Source organism: Ovis aries, chromosome 17, assembly GCF_016772045.2.
Source record: "Ovis aries strain OAR_USU_Benz2616 breed Rambouillet chromosome 17, ARS-UI_Ramb_v3.0, whole genome shotgun sequence".
Lineage (NCBI taxonomy): Eukaryota > Metazoa > Chordata > Mammalia > Artiodactyla > Bovidae > Ovis > Ovis aries.
This window is the reverse complement of record NC_056070.1, coordinates 37,230,314-37,250,816: the sequence shown is the minus strand read 5'-3', so window position 1 is coordinate 37,250,816 and position 20,503 is coordinate 37,230,314. Positions and strand designations below refer to the sequence as shown.

Below are 20,503 nucleotides of genomic sequence, written 5' to 3'. Positions count from 1 at the left end.
GTGTTGGTACCAGGGCAGTGGATGTTTCAGGAGGCTTACTTCTCTACCTGTGGCAGAAAAAGGTTGATGGACAGCTATTGGACCACTGACTACAGTGCAGAAGAGAAAAAAAGAATGATATTATGGTATTAAGCTTATAGGATACCCCTTGGCTGTACTGTGGGACCAAGAATCCCAAATCATTGAGGAGAGGGAATTTACAAAGGATTTAATTTCCTGTATAAGGAAATGGGAAGACAAGACTCAAAATCGCTTATATACATCTGCCAAAAAAACAAAATCACTTTCATGTCATATTGAACATTTCACAATCTTGTTCTTAATCTTTCAACTTACTTTTAATATTTCAAGAATTCTATCCTTCCTATATGTGAAAACTGCTTTCATTTATTTTTTTATTAATTGATCATTTCTTAGCATTTTCTGATGCTGCTATTTCTGAAAAAAGCTTAGTTTTAAAGTTGAGTATGATGTGTGTGTGTATGTGTTAATCACTCAGGTCTGTCTGATTCTTTGCGACTCCATGGATTGTAACTCACCAGGCTCCTCTGCCCATGGGATTCTCCAGGCAGGAATACTGGATTGGCTTGCCATTCCCTTCTCCAGGGGATCTTCCCAGCAAGCAGATTTTTTTACCTTGTGTGTGTGTGTGTGTGTGTGTGTATTCAATACATACGGGTCTTTCTAGCAGAATCTTCCACAAAAAGAGAAGAGATGTCTTCATCCACTCCTGCTTCATTTTTTGCGATACAAGTGTATGCTCCCGTATCTTCATAGCGCACATTGCTAATATGAACCTCACTGCAATTTGCTGAAAACAGAAAGCAAATGCAACTTGTAAGCTACAATTTCAGCTTTGGTATAGTCATTTCTGATTACACAGTCAAATAGTTCACTTAGCTTGTCCTAATTAAACTGTTTTCTTTCCCACTTCCGTGCTTTGGAGACATGCTAAGTTATTTCTAATGCATTCAAGTGTTTCATAAATTGTGCTGTCATTCTATTACACAGATCCCAATATTACTTATCAAAAGCACACACAGTATATTTTGTATTCATTTCATACTCCCTACCTTGCATAAGAAGTGTTACATGTTGATAGCTATAATTTCATTTCTGTATTCATTTTTAATATTCAGGATCCACTTTGTCCTCAGCTTTTACAAAAATTTTAATTAATATCAATATGGTTCATTCACAGAGAATACATGTCAAAATACATGTCATAAAGGAATTAAGTGAGCTATATCATATAAGTATAATGCCATTCCATTGAGCAAGCATGTGCATTATACATTAGGAATTATTAAGTATAGGGGACAGAAAGAAAATATACATAATTCCTTTGCAAGATTTTCAGTTGTTTTTAAGAAATATACCTAATCTAAGCAATATTATCATATGGAATTGATATCATCATTGTCAACCAAAGGGTTAAGGGATTTATTAACCCAATTTTTAAATCTTGATAAAAGAGTATTTGAAGCTAATCTCTGAATAATGAGTTGCATTCCTCAAAGTGTAAACAAGGGCATAATTACCCATTTACTATACATTGGCAGAACATGAAGTACTTTTACATATGCGTGCATGATCAGTTGCTCAATCTTGTCCATCTCTTTGCAACCCATGGACTGCAGCCTGCAGACTCTTCTGTCCATGGGATTTTCCAGGCAAGAATACTGGAGTGGGTTGCCGTTTCCTCCTCTATGGCATCTACCCAGGGATTGGACCCTCATCTCCTGTGTTGGCAAGTGGATTCTTTACCACTGAGCCATCTGGGAAGCCTTTACATACATTATCCCTTAATAGTCCTGGATAATAACTAATTATCAGATTAGTTAAACTTAAGCTCCTAGAATGATCTTATGCAATTTACTCCCCTCAAAATAAGTGCTGGATTTCTGTTCTATCATGGCCTAAGTTTCAATGGTTTTAGTCCTCATTTGTTTAGGTTTGCATCTTTTCTTTCACTTTCTTTTTTTTCTGTGTGTGTGTGTGTGTGTGTGTGTGTGTGTGTGTGTGCGTGCGCATGCGCGTGCATGGGTTTATGTATATATTCCTTGTTGTCCAATCACTCGGACATCATGTTCTGTCTGCAGTAAAAAGGAGCATGACTTCCTGATAGAGATGGGGATCAAATAATCAGAGTGGCTATTTGGGGAAAGAAGGTAAAAAACCAATGGGAAAAGAGCTTAAATGTCATCCCTATGGGGATATGGAGAGGCAGTGAGTGTTTGGGGAAGGCTAATCACTGAAATCACTCAAACCTCTTTCTCTTACAAATATCACTGCACACTGCCATTCCATCATTTGTTGAGAATCACTTCTCCAAAGCAGTTGGCAGGCTTTTGTGTTTGTTTTTGCTCTTCTCAAAAAGGCCAGATGGTAAATATATTAAACTTTGTGGACTACACAGTCTCTGTGCCAACTACTCACCTCTGCCATAGCAGCCTGACAACAGCCAAAGACAATATTTTTAAAAATGTGTGTGGCTCTGAACTAAAAACAAAAACAGAAAACAAGCAAAAATATTGCTTTATTTACAAGAATAGGCAGCTTTCCAGATTTGGTCTGGGGTCCTTCATTTGTAAACCCATGCTCTAGAAGATGGGGAGGAAACAAAGTATCAATATTTTAGCCCAGATCAGCTTCTTTTTTTGTGTGAAACATGACCCTCTCCAAAGACCACACACTTAACAATGTGAATTCTCTTGAACTTTTGAAACCCTTAAGTTAATTTATTCTTCAAATTTTCTCTTCCCAAAATCCATATATGTTTTTCTAACTTATGCACTTGTCTTTCACTCTTTTCCTACATTAGCTAGCATTTCTAGATATTTTCTATTCCATAGCCAGAGCTACCAATTTCTTGGTTCATTTATCATCCTGACATATCTGATTTCAGAACTAGAACAAGATGACGTCCCCTGCACCTACTTTTTAAATATATTGCCAGACCATTACATAAGGAAATTTATAAAATTTCAAATTCACAATATTTAGTTTACAGAATGTTACTTGACTTTTACAGTTTGATGCATTTCATACCCTACTTCAGTTTTATTTCAAATCTTCTTTCTTTGTTTAACGTTTTCCAGCAAATAATAACTTCTTAATTTAAGCAGGTGGTTTTCCTCTTTAAATCATTAAATACATACACATGATTAGAAAGTTAACTCAAATGATTTTACAGTACATAAGTTTAAAAAGTTCATCACGCTGTACACCTTAAATTTACACAAAATTTAGGTCAACTTTATTTCAATAAAAGCTAAAAAATAAAGAAATTAATCCAAACTTTCTGTTTTCATCAACATCTTCATTTTTATTTACTTCTCAAAGGAAAGTTTCTATGCTTCATTCCAAGATCATCCCCTCCTTCTTTCTTGTTGATTTCCACAAAAATTTGTCCATCTTTCACCTGCTCCATTGTCTACATATCTTTTTCTTCACCTATATCTTTTCAAACCAAAATAAACTGTCCAAGAAGTAAGAAATAACTTCACCTGTCCTAAACGTTTTCACCAGAAACTACTACCTTTTCTTTTTCCACCTTTCAAAATTTTGAAAGATATTTTTATTCCTATCTTTCATTTCTAAGGACACAGCAAACTGATTTTTTAAATGTCGCAGGGACAAACTAATCACTAACCAATGAATATATTTTAATGATCTTCCTTGACTGTGCATATAGCATTGATGAACTCTTTACCAGTTTTGGCTTTCTTTTCTTTCCTTCTGTAATATCATTTGTTCTCATCTCTTTGCTAATTATTAGTCTCCTTCTGATATTCTCCTGATTTGGCTGCCAATAAAATATTTCTTCTTTTCTAGAATTTTACTTCTCATAATATCCCATCCATTTACATAGTTATTCAGTTAGTGCCTAGACTTAGACTTCACATAGAAGTGACAAATAAGCATCTTATGAATACACAGATAATTAAATAATGACAGAATTTGTTAATGTGTTAACATACACAAAACCATATGGAAATTCACACTCCTGTGCGCCAGAATCTTCTCTTAGGTTGTGCTCCCAAATCAACTTTTATTACTTGTCCTTGCCTCTTAAAACTTAGCCTAATTTCTTTTATTTTTTTTTAAATGATAATAGCTGTTTTACAAATGTCCTCATCCTTTCAAAGTTGAGTGATGATTGTAACTAACTTCCCAAATTTCCCTTCTCATATAAAGGGCATCCCAGGTGGTCCTAGTGTTTAAGAACCTGCTTGCCAATGCAGAAGACATTAGAGACACTGGTTGGATCCCTGGGTTGGGAAAATCCCCTGGAGGAGAAAATGGCAACCCACTCCAGTATTCTTGCCTGGAGAATCCCATGGACAGAGGTGCCTTGCAGACTATATTCCAAAGGGTCATAGAGAGTCAGAGACAACTGAAGTGACTCAACACACACAGCACACACACATTTCTAAAACAAGGCTATATTATGTTTATACAATAAGGTTTGCTGCTATCAAGTGGACAAGAGATTGCAAAATCAGAAGCTAATTAGACTTTTACTCAATTTGATTTCTGTTAATCAGATCAATCTTCTTCTCAGATAATAGACACCAAGACACAATCAGAGAAGTAAACATGTAAATTTATTTTGGTGATTTATATTAACCTTGTTAGGATTCAGCTTTGAAAGATCAAAAATACTCTCATATGTCATTCTTGATTTTCAAAAATAGATATGTAAATTTTTTAAAAGATTTATTTTTAAATGTATGCTAATAAATTTCATTCACTCTCTAAATTGAATGGTAGTCCCACTCCAGTGTTCTTGCCTGGAGAATCCCAGGGATGGGGGAGCCTGGTGGGCTGCTGTCTATGGGGTCACGTAGAGTTGGATATGACTGAAGCAACTTAGCAGCAGCAGCAACAACAGCAGTATATTCATATAGAAATAAGGAAAATATATTCATTTCTAACAGTATGAATAGAAGGAATTTAAAGGCATGGAATAAGGAATGTAATGCCACGTAACAGATACTCCAATAAAATGACTGTCCCTGGGCTACTCTTGACAATGGAAATAAGATCTGTAAATTTTATTACTTACTAAGATAATCAAACAATATGCAATTAATTTTGCATTATTTTGATTATTTGATATGATAAAGATTATCTGTTTTTTACATACCACACATGTGTGATTATTGTAAACTGTATAATGACTAATCACAACTGCATATTAGATTATTAAAACATGTAGAATATTTTATATATTAGAGTGCAAGAACTTCATCACTTTAAAACAACACAAATGTGAAACATATTTAGCAACATTTTGATTTTTTTTCCTTTGTTCATTTGCAAAGTGTGCTATAAAATATTTCCTAAAGAATTTCTATATTATTGACATATTCTGTAATACATATTTTAATGTATGATTTAAACATATAAATTGTCTCTTCAGAAATGTATTTAATGAAGAAATTCAATTATTCTGTTCAGCATATCTGCTATAATTTAGAGGATAAGTTTTAGAAGAAAATATTTTACTTATAAAAATAATGACATAACTAATCATTACGACGACTATTATTTAAAACATTAAAAGTATTAAAGTATTGTTTCAAATATAATGTCTTAGGTACTAACATAACTTCTTTTCATATTCATTATATACATTGCCACCAAATATCACTTTCTTTTTTTTTTCAAAGAATGTAAAATGTGTTATAAATTTTAGTATGAAATTTCTGCATTGTTATTTAAGAGAAAAAATGCAAGTAAAAAAGCACCTTGAAGTGTGAGTTGCTTTGACAGCTTTGGTGTAATATCGATTCCATTCTTCAGCCAGCTAAGCTGAGGATTTGGTATGCCTTCTGCATGGCACCTAAGACTTGCAGTAACTCCAGGTTCTCGGGCTTGACTCTCTGGATACACCCGGATTACTGGAGGGACTAAAATTAGAAACAGAAGGGAAAATGATTAGTATACATATATGCCACTTGGTTTTCTGAAACAAAGAATAATAGCAATTATATATGTTAATGATGTTATGCATTTTTACAAGGTCTCAGCTTGCAAATCTCAGTAATTTAGTATCCACTAACATATGGTTTTTCCAGTGGTCATGTATGGATGTGAGAGTTGGACTACAAAGAAAGCTGAGCACCAAAGAATTGATGCTTCTGAACTGTTGTGTTGGATAAGACTCTTGAGAGTCCCTTGGACTGCAAGGAGATCCCACCAGTCCATTCTGAAGGAGATCAGCCCTGGGATTACTTTGGAAGGAATGATGCTGAAGTTGAAACTCCAGTACTTCAGCCACCTCATGCAAAGTGTTGACTCATTGGGAAAGACTCTGATACTGGGAGGGATTAGGGGCAGGAGGAGAAGGGGACTACAGAGGATGAGATGGCTGGATGGCACCACTGACTCAACGGATGTGAGTCTGAGTGAACTCTGGTAGTTGGTGATGAACAGGGAGGCCTGGCGTGCTGCAATTCATGGGGTTGCAAAGAGTCTGACATGACTGAGTGACTGAACTAAACTGAACTGAACTGAACATGTGCCAGTGGTCCCTGGACAAAAGCTATTCTGAGACTGTACCAGGTGAAATACAAGGTAAGCCCAGGATATCTTGTTTCAATAATTAAAGAGGTCCTTAAGGAATGAGAAAAACGTATCAGAAAATACAAAACCAGTTTAAAGGGGCTTTCATTTAACAAATAGAAAATAATTGGAGCATTAAGATAATTACAGGTTATGAAGGAGTATAAAATAAGACTCTAAGCATTCAGTCATATAAATAAGTGAATAAATACTTAAATGGGAGAAAAGGAAAAGCTTGTCCTTGCTATAGTATCTTAAAAAAATTACAATAACAATTCCACTTATGGTACATAAGACTCCAAATGCAAAAAAAAAAAATCTTGAGAAAGAAGAGTGGAGCTGGAGGAGAAAAGCTTCCTGACTTCAGACTATACTACAAAGTTATAGTCATCAAAACAGTATGGTACTGCCACAAAAACTGAAATATAGATCAATGAAACAAGATAGAAAGCCCAGAGATAAACCCAAGCACCTATGAGGACTTTATATTTGACAAAGGAAGCAATATACAATGGAGAAAAGACAGCCTCTTCAGTAAGTGGTACTGGGAAAACTAGACAGTTATTAATACATGCAAAAAATGAAAATAGAATACTTTCTAACACCATACACAAAGATGAACTCAGAATGGACTGAAGACCTAAATGTAAGACCAGAACCTATAAAACTCTTAGAGGAAAACATAGGCTGAACTCTCTTTGACATAAACCACTGAAAAATCCTTTATGATTCACCTCTTAGAATAAAGGAAATATAACCAAAAGTAAACAAATGGGACCTAATTAAACTTAAAAGCATTTGCACAGCAAAGAAAACTATAAATAGGTTGAAGAGACAGCTCTCAGAATGGGAGAAAATAAAAGTGAATGAAACAAATGACAAAGGATTAATCTTCAAAATATACAAGTAGTTCATGCAGTTCAATACCAAAACAAACAAACAAACCAATCAAAAAGTAGGCAGATCTAAATAGGTATTTCTCCAAATAAACACATGAAAGTGAAGTCGCTCAGTCGTGTCTGACCCTCAGCAACCCCATGGATGGCAGCCTTCCAGGCTCCTCCATCCATGGGATTTTCCAGGCAAGAGTACTGGAGTGGGGTGCCACTGCCTTCTCCAAAAGAAAACATACAGATGCTTAAATAAATTTATATTAAAAAATGCTCAATATTGCTCATTATTAGAGAAATGCAAATCATACTACAGTAAGGGATCACCTCAACACTAGTCAGAATGGCTATTATCAAAGAATCTACAAACAATAAGTGCTGGAGAGAGTGTGGAGAAAAGGGAACTCTATTGTACTGTTAGTGGGAATGTAAATTGATATAGCCACTATGGACAACAGTATGAGGATTCCTTAAAACACTAGGAATAATACTACCATACAACCCACCAATCTCGTTACTGGGCATATACTCTGAGGAAAACATAAATGGAAAAGACACAGGTACCCCAATGTTGAGAGCAGCACTATTTACAATAGCTAGGACATGGAAGCCACCCAGATGTCCATCAGCAGATGAATGGATAAAGAAGTTGTGGCACACATACAATGGAATATTACTCAGCCATAAAAAGGAAACCATTCGAGTCAGTTCTAATGAAGTGGATAAACTTAGAGCCTGTTATACAGAGCGAAGTAAGTCAGAAAGAGGAGAAACAAGTATCATATACTAATGCATACTTATGCGATCTAGAAAGATAATACCGATGGCTCTTTACAGGGCAGCAGTGGAGACAGAGATATAGAGCACTGACTTGGGGACACAGTGGAGAAAAGAGTGGTCGGGACAAATTGAGAGAGTAGCACTGAAACACATAAAATACCACATATAAAACAGAGAGCCAGTGGAAATTATCTCTGTTACACAGTGAACTCAAACCTGGTGCTCTGTGACAGCATAGAAGGGTGGGATGTGGTGGAAGGTTGAAGCAGGGGTCCAGAAGGAGTGGACATATGTATAGCTGCTTCCCTAGTGGCTCAGAGGTTAAAGCGTCTGCCTGCAATGCAGGGAGACCTGGGTTCGATCCCTGGGTCGGGAAGATCCCCTGGAGAAGGAAATGGCAACCCACTCCAGTATTCTTGCCTGGAGAATTCCATGGGGGGAGGAGCCTGGTGGGCTACCGTCCATGGGGTCGTAAAGAGTTGGACACGACTGAGAGACTTCACTTTCACTTTCACTTTTATAGCTGAATCCTGTTGCTGTACAGCAGAAACCAACATAATATTGTAAGACAATTATCCTCCAATTAAAAATAAATTAATACAAAAGTTAAAGAAAAGAATTTAGGATAATTCTACTTATGGCACACACTAAAAATATAGTATTTAGAAACAAATTTCACCAAGAGGGTACAAGACTTTTACACTGAAGATACAAAACATGTTAAAAGAATTTAAAGAAAACCTAAATAAATGGAAAGACATCATGTGTTCAAGGACTCAATTAATTGGTGAGATAATAATAACTGGCAAGATGACAATACTCCAACATTGACCTGTAAATACAATGTAACCACTATCAAAATTCACAACTGATTGTTTTAGTAGATATGGAAGAGCTAATCCTCAGAATAATAGGGAAGTACAAGGCCCCCAAAGAGACAAAGCAATCCTTAAAAAGAGGAATGAAACTGGAACTCTCATATCTCCCAATTTCCAATCATATTACCAAGGTACAGTAGTCAAAAAATGTGGTACTGGAAATAAGATAAAAATACACATCTATGAAATTAGATAAGAAACACAAGAGATCGTTCATATATATATATATATCAATTTTTACAAGGATGCCAAGAAACAGTCTTTTAAAAATTGAGGCTAGAATAAATGGATATCCACATGCAAGACAATGAATGTGGATCCCTACTTCACACCTGAATAAAAATAAACTCAAAATGAATCAAAGACCTAAATGCAACAACTAAAACAATACAATTGTCATAAGAAAACATAAGAGCAAATCTTTATAACCTTGTATTTGACCATGGTTTCTTAGATATGACCCCAAAACATTAGCAACAACAACCAAAAAATAGGCAAAATGGACTTCATCAAAATAAAAATTTTTGAATCTTCACAGGACACTATCAAGAAAGTATAAGTACAACTGACAAAAGAGGAAACAATGCAAATGATACCTGTTATGTGACCAGTATCTGGATCATATAATGAACATTTGTAATTCAGCAACTAAAAAGCAAAGGACCATTTCTGTACAGAAAAAAACATAAGTGAACATACAGAATGGGAGAAAACCTCTGTAAACACTTATCAAATAAGGAGTTAAGCCAAAATATTCAGAAAACTCATACAACTTAATAGAAAAAAAAAATGGACAAGTCATCTATATAAACATTTTTCCAAAGAAGATATACAATGGCAAACATGTTCATAAAAAGGTGCTCAGTGTCACTGATTATCAAGGAAATGCAAATCAAAGCCACAATGAAATAAAATTTTACATTTGGTAGGATGTCTGTTATCTGAAAGATAATTAAGAACCTCCAGATGTTCAAGCTGGATTTATAAAAGGCAGAGGAACCAGAGATAAAATTGCCAACATCCATTGGATCATAGAAAAAGCAAGAGAAGTCCAGAAAAAAAAAATCTACTTCTGCTTCATTGACTGCACTAAAGCATTTGACTGTGTGGATTACAACAAACTGTGGAAAATTCTTAAAGGGATGGGAATTCCAGACCACCTTACCTGCCTCCTGAGAAATTTGTATGCAGATCATGAAGAAGCAGTGAGAATTGGACATGGAACAATGGACTGGTTCCAAATTGGGAAAGGAGCATGTCGAGACTGTATATTGCCACCCTGCTTATTTATCTTATACACGGAGTGAAAGTGAAGGCGCTCAGTCATGTCTGACTCTTCGCAACCCCGTAGACTGTAGCCTACCAGGCTCCTCCATCCATGGGATTCTCCAGGCAAGAATACTGGAGTGGGCTGCCATTTCCTTCTCCAGAGGATCTTCCCGACCCAGTGATCGAACCCAGATCTCCCGCATTGAAGGCAGACACTTTACCTCTGAGCCACAGAGTACATCATGTGAAATGCTGGCTGGGTGAAGCACAAGCAGTAATCAAGATTGCTGAGAGAAATATCAATAATCTCAGATATGTAGATGACACCACCCTTATGGAAGAAAGTGAAGAGGAGCTAAAGAGCCTCTTGATGAATGTGAAAGAGGAAAGTGAAAAAGCTGTCTTAAAACTCAACATTCAAAAAGCTAAGATCATGGCATCTAGTCATCACTTCTTGGCAAATAGGTGGGGAAAAGTGCAAACAGTGACAAACTTTATTTTCTTGGGCTCTAAAATGGTTTTTCCAGCAGTCATGTGTGGATGTGCCAGTTGGACTATAAAGAAACCTGAGTGCTGAAGAACTGATACTTTTGAACTGTGGTGTTGGAGAAGACTCTTGAGAGTCCCTTGGACAGCAAGGAGATCCAATCAGTCCATCCTGAAGGAAATCGGTCTTGATTATTCTTTGCAAGGACTGATGCTGAAGCTGAAATTCCAATACTTTGGCACCTGATGCGAAGAACTGACTCATTGGAAAAGACCCTGATGCTGGGAAAGATTGAAGGCGGGAGGAGAAGGGGACAAAAGAGGATGAGATTGTTGGATGGCATCACCTACTCAATGGACATGAGTCTGAGTAAACTCCAGGAGTTGGTGATGGACAGGGAGGCCTGGTGTGCTGCAGTCCATGGGGTCGCAAAGAGTCAGACATGACTGAGAGAGTGAACTGAACTGAACTGAACTGAACTGAAAATCACTGCAGATGGTGACTGCAGCCATGAAATTAAAAGACTCTTGCTCCTTGGAAGAAAAGCTATGATCAACCTAGACAGCACATTAAAAAGCAGAGACATTACTTTGCCAACAAGGGTCCATCTAGTCAAGGTAATGGTTTTTCCAGTAGTCATGTATGGATGTGAGAGTTGGGCTATAAAGAAAGCTAAGTACCTAAGAACTGATTCTTTTGAACTGTGGTGTTGGAGAAGACTCTTGAGAGTCCCTGCAAGGAGATCCAACAAGCCCATCTGAAAGGAAATCAGTCCTGAATATTAATTGGAAGGACTGATACTGAAGCTGAAGCTCCAATACTGATGGGAAGTACTGACTCATTGGAAAAGACTCTGATGCTGTGAAAGATGGAAGGCAGGAGGAGAAGGGGATGACAGAGAATGAGATGGCTGGATGGCTTTACCAACTCAATGGACCAGAGTTTGAGCAAGCTCTGGGAGTTGCTGATGAACAGGGAAGCCTGGCATACTGCAGTCCATGGGGTCACAAAGAATCAGACATGACTGAGTGACTGAACTGAACTGAACAGATAACATGCTGTTGAGGACGTGGAGAAAAGGGATCTCATGTACATTGTTGGTGGGAAAGCAAAGTGGTGATGCCACTGGGAAACTAGTATGAAAATTTCTCAGAAATTATAAATATATCTGTAATTAAGTGAATAGATCCCCCCTTTCTGCCTTAACTGATAAAGATTCCTTCTGAACTTTAACCTTGATATTCTCATCAGGAAAAATGAGATTTAATAATGTCTCCCCTGTTATATGTATTAATTCCTCTGGTGCAGCATTCACAGCAGTACCTTAAGAGTGAAAATTATAACATATTCATCGACTCTATAGATAATGCTGAACACTTCATAGTCGTGTTGCTGGGAAGATGATTCACAGTGAAGTTAATGACATCTCCAGGTCACACAGCTTATTATAGCCCAGAGTTTGAGATAAAAGTCATGGAGCTCTAATTCCTGGACCAACCCTCTCCACATTTCATGTTGCCCTTAACCAACCTGGCTGAACATGGTCTGTAATAGCCACTGAATTTAGCCAATGAGCTGGAAAGAAAGAAAGACGATCTGATGAGTATTAAAAACAAGTATGTTCCAAATTTTGAGTGGTCAGAATTTCCTATGCCAAAACCTTTTAGACATATTTGTATGTATATATATAAACATACATGGTGCCAATTTGCTTCAGTTGTGTTCGACTCTTTGCAACCCTATGGATTGTAGCCCATCTTCCTCCTCTGTCCATGGGATTTTCCAGGCAAGACTACTGGAGGGGGTTACTATGCCCCTCTCCAGGAGATCTTCCCATCCCCAACCCAAAAGATCAAACCCACATCTCTTAAGTCTCCTTCATTGGCCAGTGGGTTCTTTACCACTAGCACTTTCTGAGAGGCATATACATATATCTGTAATGATCTGGCAGTCCCACTTCAGGATATATAATCAAAGGAAAAGGAAAGTTTATTATCTCAAAGAGATAGCTATATGTATGAACATCTTTCCCATGTTCAAAGCAACATTATTCACAGTAGCTTAAATATGGAAAGAATCTAAGTGTTCTTCAATGGATAATAGTAAAGAAAAAAATATATATATACATGCATATATAATATCATAATATAAATGATAATCAAAAAGTGGAAATGATACAGCAAATATCAACTGATAAATAGAAAATAAAATTTGGTTTGTCCATACAATAAAATATTATTTGATGGTAAAAAAAAGAAGTACTGATATATGCTACTATTTTAACATGCTAAGATATTACACTAAGTGAAAGAAGTATAACTCATAAGTCCACATATTGTATGAGCCCATTTCTATGAAACATCCAGAATGGGTAAATTCATCAGGATAAAAAGCAGATTAGTGGTTTGTAGGAGCTGAAGGGAAGGAGAAATGTAAAGCAACTGCTTGGTGGATATCAGGATTATCTGAGGGATGATGAAAATGTCTGGGGAGTAGACAGTGATGGTTGCACAACATTTTAAATGTACTGTAAACCACAGAACTGTTCACTTTAAAATGATTCAATGTTACGTGAAATTTACTTTGATAAGAAAGGAAAGCCTTATAGAAGTGCTTATAGGTCAAGTGACAGAGAAAGTTCCCATGTAAATAGCAGCTAAGAAACAATATTCACGTAAGGGAGCCATCCTGAAAGTAAATTCTCTAGCAAGCTTTTAGATCGCTGCTGCTGCTGCTAAGTCGCTTCAGTCGTGTCCGACTCTGTGTGACCCCACAGACAGCAGCCCACCAGGCTCCCCCATCCCTGGGATTCTCCAGGCAAGAATACTGGAGTAGGTTGCCATTTCCTTCTCCAATGCATGAAAGTGAAAAGTGAAAGTGAAGTTGCTCAGTCGTGTCCGAATAGTAGCGACCCCATGGACTGCAGCCTACCAGGCCCCTCTGTCCATGGGATTTTCCAGGCAAGAGCACTGGAGTGGGGTGCCATTGCCTTCTCCGCCTTGGCCAAAATGTTGACTGTACCTCAGAAATACTTCGTACCAGGGGCAACTAGCTAAGCTTTTCTCAATATTTTTTAACTTCATTTCTCTATTTATTATCTTTTATCTCTTTATTATATTTTAGAATTCTAATTATGTTGAGAAGATGATACAGGTTTGCTGTTTAAAGCCACTAAGCATTAGGTAATTTAGTATGTGCTCATAGATAAATAGATAAAATCCCCCAAAGTTGAGAGCAATATAAAATTAATACCAAAATTAAGCAAGGACATTACTAAAAAAAAGAATAACTACTGGTCAATTTCATTCACGAAAATAGACTTTGAAAGTTTTCAAATATATTAACAAACAAAATCTAACAGAATATAAAATGATATTGAAAGTGTTAACTGTTCAGTCATGTCCAACTCTTTGTAACCCATGGAGGTAGCCCACCAGGCTCCTCTGTCCATAGGATTTCCCAAGCAATACTGGAGTGGGTTGCCAAAATGATATTAGACCATAAAATATTTGTTTTGCTATAGATATTAAAAAATCACTCAATATAATTTACAACATATGTAGTTTAAAGGAGAAAAACCATATATCTCAATAGCTACAGAAGAGTCATTTACTTTTAGCACACAGAAATGAGCAAGTATTTTATTTTTTTAAATAAAAGATGACTTAAAATATACAGCTAACCTTGATAGATGATATGATTAAGTAAAGTAAAATACAAAATAATCCATGGATGAATTGTCAAAAAGTACACTCTCACTTTCACTTTTCACTTTCATACATTGGAGCAGGAAATGGCAACCCACTCTAGTATTCTTGCCTGGAGAATCCCAGGGTTGAGGGAGCCTGGTGGGTTACCGTCTGTTGGGTCACACAGAGTCAGACACTACTGAAGTGACTTAGCAGCAGCAGCAGCAGTAAGTTTACATGACACAAGTTATTTATATTTGTAAATGTGAGCAACAAACATTCAAAGTACCTTGAATAATGCAGTGTCATAAAGCAACAGGGCTTCCCTTCTTTTATACTACTTGATATTCCCTAGAAGCTCAGCTGGTAAGAATCCGCCTGCAAGGCACGAGACCCCAGTTTGATTCCTGGGTTGGGAAGATCCGCTGGAGAAGGGATAAGCTGTCCACTCCAGTATTCTTTGGCTTCCCTGGTAGCTTAGATGGTAAAGAAACCACCTACAATGTGGAAGACCTGGGTTCGATCCCTGGGTTGGGAATTCTCCTGGAGAAGGAAACAGCTATCCACTCCAGAATTCTGGCCTGGAGAATTCCATGGACAGAGGAACCTGGCAGGCTATAGTCCATGTGGTTGCAAAGAGTTGGACATAACTGAGTGACTTTTACATTCGTAAACCAACAAACATGTATATATATAAAAACATATTTAATGAATGTCCATGCCTCTTGCAAGAAAATTCTAAAATGTTATTTGGAAAAATGTTAAGAAAAATTAGATAAGAACTGATTAATGGAGAAATAAAACCTATTTGCTGTCCTCTAGTTTTCATTATGTCAATTTCAGTCATCAGAAGTTCTTTGCTCCTTTGCCTCCCCATGCCTCAGTAAGGTAAACACATTTGTATAGAAATCTTTAAATATTGTGCCTCTTACCTGAATTCTTTTATTTATTCTATTAACTGGTCATAGATATGTTACCCAATATCTGTGACAAACTGTAAAGTAATATATTGATATGGGAAGACAAGTCTCCTTACTCTCATGTGTACACCATTCAATAATGGAAGCCAAGGAGCAAATAACTTTAACACAATGCTTTTGTCCTGCAGCTGAGCTGAAGAGGATGTGATGGGTACATTGTGAAAGGAGTGATGGACACAGCAAATGTTAAGAGAGTGTTTGAATTGGATTTTGAAGTGTTTTTTAGGAGTACAACAAGAGGACAAGTGAGGGAGGAATTTATAGCAGAAACGTTCTTCAACTTGAGTTATATTATGGGTAGTTAGATGTATGTCATACACATTTGTTCTGAGAGTCAGTTACTAAATTTGCCATCAGCGATTCTGTGAGAGAAATTCTGCATTCATTCAATAAACATATGTATATTGATTACACTTTGTGGAAGGGTTCAGGAATTATGCAATGATTAATTATTAATTACACAATTCTCAAATGATCATGTAATATATTTTGAGAGTTGGATGAGAATGTGAGTACATTAGGGCAAGTGATTTAGACACTTTAATTCCAATATCCAAAAGCATTTGTTCTTTTCAAGAAAAACAAATATATTATCTCTAATATAAATATTAAATGTATTCATACTGAAAACAAGCTGTTCTAGATAGGTGGATTTTCTAAGTGTTGGAGGCAAAATCTTTTATAATACTTAATATTTAAGATAAACATTTATTTTTTATGACAGTCTTAAATTAAATACAGATTTCATATTTAGAAACTTCTATGATAATGAAAGCACTGCTTTGTTTGGTCACATTCAGTGACATTTAGACTGTGACAAATGAGTGTGAACCCTTACTCTGTTATTCAATAGTTACGTGATCTTGAGCACATTTTTAAACCTTTTTAAGCCTTTGTTTTCCTATATTGAAAACAGATATTGTATCATACTATGCAGGTTTTGAAAACCAAATGAAATAATAAAAATTAGGTTTTATATATTACAAATGATATATATTACATTGTTTATGCTATATATTATATATAATGCTATTTCTACTACATATATATGAATATATACATACACTACTGACTCTGAAAGAGATGGGAATACCGGACCACCTGACCTGCCTCTTGAGAAATCTGTATGCAGGTCAGGAAGGAACAGTTAGAACTGGACATGGAACAACAGACTGGTTCCAAATAGGAAAAGGAGTACGTCAAAGCTGTATATTGTCACCCTTCTTATTTAACTTATATGCAGAGTACATCATGAGAAATGCTGGGCTGGAAGCAGCACAAGCTGGAATCAAGGTTTCTGGGAGAAATATCAATAACCTCAGATATGCAGATGACACCACCCTTATGGCAGAAAGTGAAGAGGAAATAAAAAGCCTTTTGATGAAAGTGAAAGAGGAGAGTGAAAAAGTTGACTTAAAGCTCAACATTCAGAAAACAAACATCATGGCATCCAGTCCCATCACTTCATGGGAAATAGATGGGGAAACAGTGGAAACAGTGTCAGACTTTATTTTTATGGGCTCCAAAATCACTGCAGATGGTGATTGCAGCCATGAAATTAAAAGACGCTTACTCCTTGGAAGAAAAGTTATGACCACCCTAAATAGTATATTCAAAAGCAGAGACATTACTTTGCCAACAAAGTCCATCTAATCAAGGCTAAGGTTTTTCCAGTGGTTATGTATGGATGTGAGAGTTGGACTGCGAAGAAAGCTGAGGGCCGAAGAATTGATGCTTTTGAACTGTGGTATTGGAGAAGACTCTTGAGAGTCCCTTGGACTGCAAGGAGATCCAACCAGTCCATTCTGAAGGAGATCAGCCCTGGGATTTCTTTGGAAGGAATGATGTTAAAGCCGAAATTCCAGTACCTTGCCCACCTCATGTGAAGAGTTAACTCATTGGAAAAGACGCTGATGCTGGGAGGGATCAGGGGCAGGAGGAGAAGGGGACGACAGAGGATGAGATGGCTGGATGGCATCACTGACTCGATGGACGTGTGTCTGAATGAACTCCGGGAGTAGGTGATGGACAGGGAGGCCTGGCGTGCAGCGATTCATGGGGTCTCAAAGAGTCGGACACGACTGAGCGCCTGAACTGAACTAAACTGAACTGCTACTGCTAAGTCATTTCAGTCATGTCCGACTCTGTGCAACCCCATAGACAGCCTCCCTCGAGGCTCCCCCATCCCTGGGATTCTCCAGGCAAGAACACTGGAGTGGGTTGCCATTTCCTTCTCCAATGCATGAAAGTGAAAAGTGAAAGTGAAATCGCGCAGTCGTGTCCGACTAGTAGCCACCCCATGGACAGCAGCCTACCAGGCTCCTCCATCCACGGGATTTTCCAGGCAAGAGTACTGGAGTGGGGTGCCATTGCCTTCTCCGTTATATATATACAGATATACAATTATTTGGCAGAGGGGTTTTTGCCTTATTTAGTTATGGTATCCTCATACATAGCTGAGTGATGAAAGAACCATAGAGTGTGGAAAAGTGGTCCACAGGGTGTGCAGTATAGTTTTATCATACCTGTCCCTTTTTCACACTCAGGCTGGCATTTTTTGTTTAGAATGACCATGAGAGTACACGTACCCTGCATTTACCTTAGTAAAAACATGGTTTGGCAAAACAGGAAAGAGTCTAGCTCTCACAGACTCTTTTGCAGGATCTATCTTAGCAAAAGGACCATGGACAGAAAATGATTGGAGGAGCCATTGTACAATCTGACTGACTAATGAACAGATCTTTCTGAAAGTAAACCTTTCAGATCTACTGGAATTATAAAAGCACTGCAAACCAGAAGCCTAGTTGAAGTCACCAGATCAGAACTATAGACATGCCTATCTCCTTATCATCCCTTAGTTCCCATTCTTGGTTATAGATACTCTAGACATCATAAACCATACTCATGCCAACTGTAATGCAGAGACAAAAAAAGGGGGCTAAAGAACGCTCCTCAAATACTCAATAATCATCTAGGATTTGATGTTGTGTATTGTCTTTCATAGTCTCAGATGTGGAAAAATAATAATGGAATAATAGTGGAAAAATAACCTCTTGATGAAGGTGAAAGAGGAGCGTGAAAAAGCTGGCTTAAACTCAACATTCAGAAAACTAAGATCATGGCATCTGGTCCCATCACTTCATGGCAAATAGATGGGAAAAAAAATGGAGAAAGTAACAGATTTCATTTTCCTGGGCTCCAAAATTACTGTGGACAGTGACTGCAGCCATGAAATTAAAAGAAACTTGCTCCTTGGAAGAAAAAGCTATGACAAACCTAGGCAATGTATCACAAATTAGAGACATCACTTTGTGAACAAAGGTCCGCCAAGTCAAAGCTATGGTTTTTCCAGTAGTCATGTATGAATGTGATAGTTGGACCATAAAATAGGCTGAGTGCTGAAGAATGGATGCCTTAGAACTGTGGTGCTGGAGCAGACTCTTGAGAGTCCCTTGGACTGCAAGGAGATCAAACCAGTCAACCCTAAAGGAAATCAAACCTGAATATTCACTAGAAGGACTGATGCTGAAGCTAAAGCTTCAATAGTTTTGGCCACCTGATGTGAAGAGCTGACTCACTGGAAAAGACCCTGATGCAGGGAAAGATTGATGGCAGGAGAAGGGGATGACAGAGGATGAGATGGTTGGATGGCATCACTGACTTAATAGACATGAGTTTGAGCAAACTCAGGGAGATAGTGAAAGACAGGGAAACCTGGCATGGTGCAATCCATGGGTTCACAAAGAGTCAGACACAACTTAGTGATTGAACAAGAACAAAGCTGTGAGCACCAGAATTCTGCTACACATTTCACAATACACACACACAAAGGCATGGAAAACAATGATAGGAAGTAAAACAATTCTGATTTTTTTTCGCTTGATGATTACTTAAATAACATTTTAAAATAGCAAATACATTGGTAACCAACAACAGGGAAAGGGAGGAAAGGGATAAATTGTGAATTTGGGATTAGTATATATACATTACTATATATAAAATATATAACAAACAAAGACAGTCTGTATAGCACAGGGATCTATAGTCAATATCTTACAATAACCTATAGTGGAAAGGAATCTGAAAAAGAATAGGTATACCCACACACACACCCATATAATATATATATATATAAATATGTACATTCATATATGTATTTCTTTTATATGTATATACTTAAATCATTTTACTGTACACCTGAAACACTCTAAATAAACTATACTTTAATCAAATAAAAATAAGTTAAGAATTAAATATCAAATACAATTTAAAAAATAATTCTCATAATACTTGCTTTGCTGGTGATATACAACACATATTTAGGCTCTTGAAATATGTAGCACTGAGTAGTTTTTTCTAGCATTTTATTTTATTGGAGCTTAAAACAAATAATTTTTAATGAGATATTTTAATATGCTGCCAGCAAACCTATATCACCATAAGATGTGGAGTAAAAAGACACTTTCAAAACTCAGACCTAATCTCTAATCACTTAACAACAGGGGAGTTAAGAAATGAACTATTAAAAAAAAAAAAGAGGTATATAGAAAGTCAAAATGGATAACTACTTTCAACTAATAGTTAATAAGAGAAAGTATATTTGTCACAATATAGTCAAGTCAACGCTTAATATTTTTTGCAACATTCTTTGGAATAGTATAAACTTGAAACAATCTAAACATATTTGAAAGTTAGTTTGAAAGGGAGCAACCAATCAACTCAATGATAACAACAGATGCAACATCATTCGTGTTAGAATATACAGATATTATATGTGTCACCTATATGCCTGATACTTCCCAAAGGAGAATTTTTCAAATAATATGTTTAGGTTTCCCTTGCATTCCTAGCTATTTCTATGTTATTGATACACATATGTGAACTGAAAGAAAATCAGTCAAAAATAATTATTTGTCATATGATGATTTGCATTCAAACAGATATTATATTTTGGAAA

At 36.7% G+C, this 20,503-nt stretch overlaps 1 protein-coding gene across 4 annotated transcripts in view; it reads right to left on the bottom strand.

The window, feature by feature from the left end:
* FSTL5 (follistatin like 5) overlaps positions 1–20,503 on the bottom strand; it is a 937,018-nt gene that overhangs the window by 165,843 nt on the left and 750,672 nt on the right. For all 4 annotated transcript variants that reach the window (XM_027956327.2, XM_042234380.1, XM_042234379.1 and 1 more), the window contains exons 9-10: positions 5,757–5,918; positions 677–811 (exon numbers count right to left, since the gene is read on the bottom strand). In XM_027956327.2, coding sequence (XP_027812128.2) covers positions 677–811; positions 5,757–5,918 — 297 coding nt within the window. The remainder of the gene's footprint in view (positions 1–676; positions 812–5,756; positions 5,919–20,503) is intronic.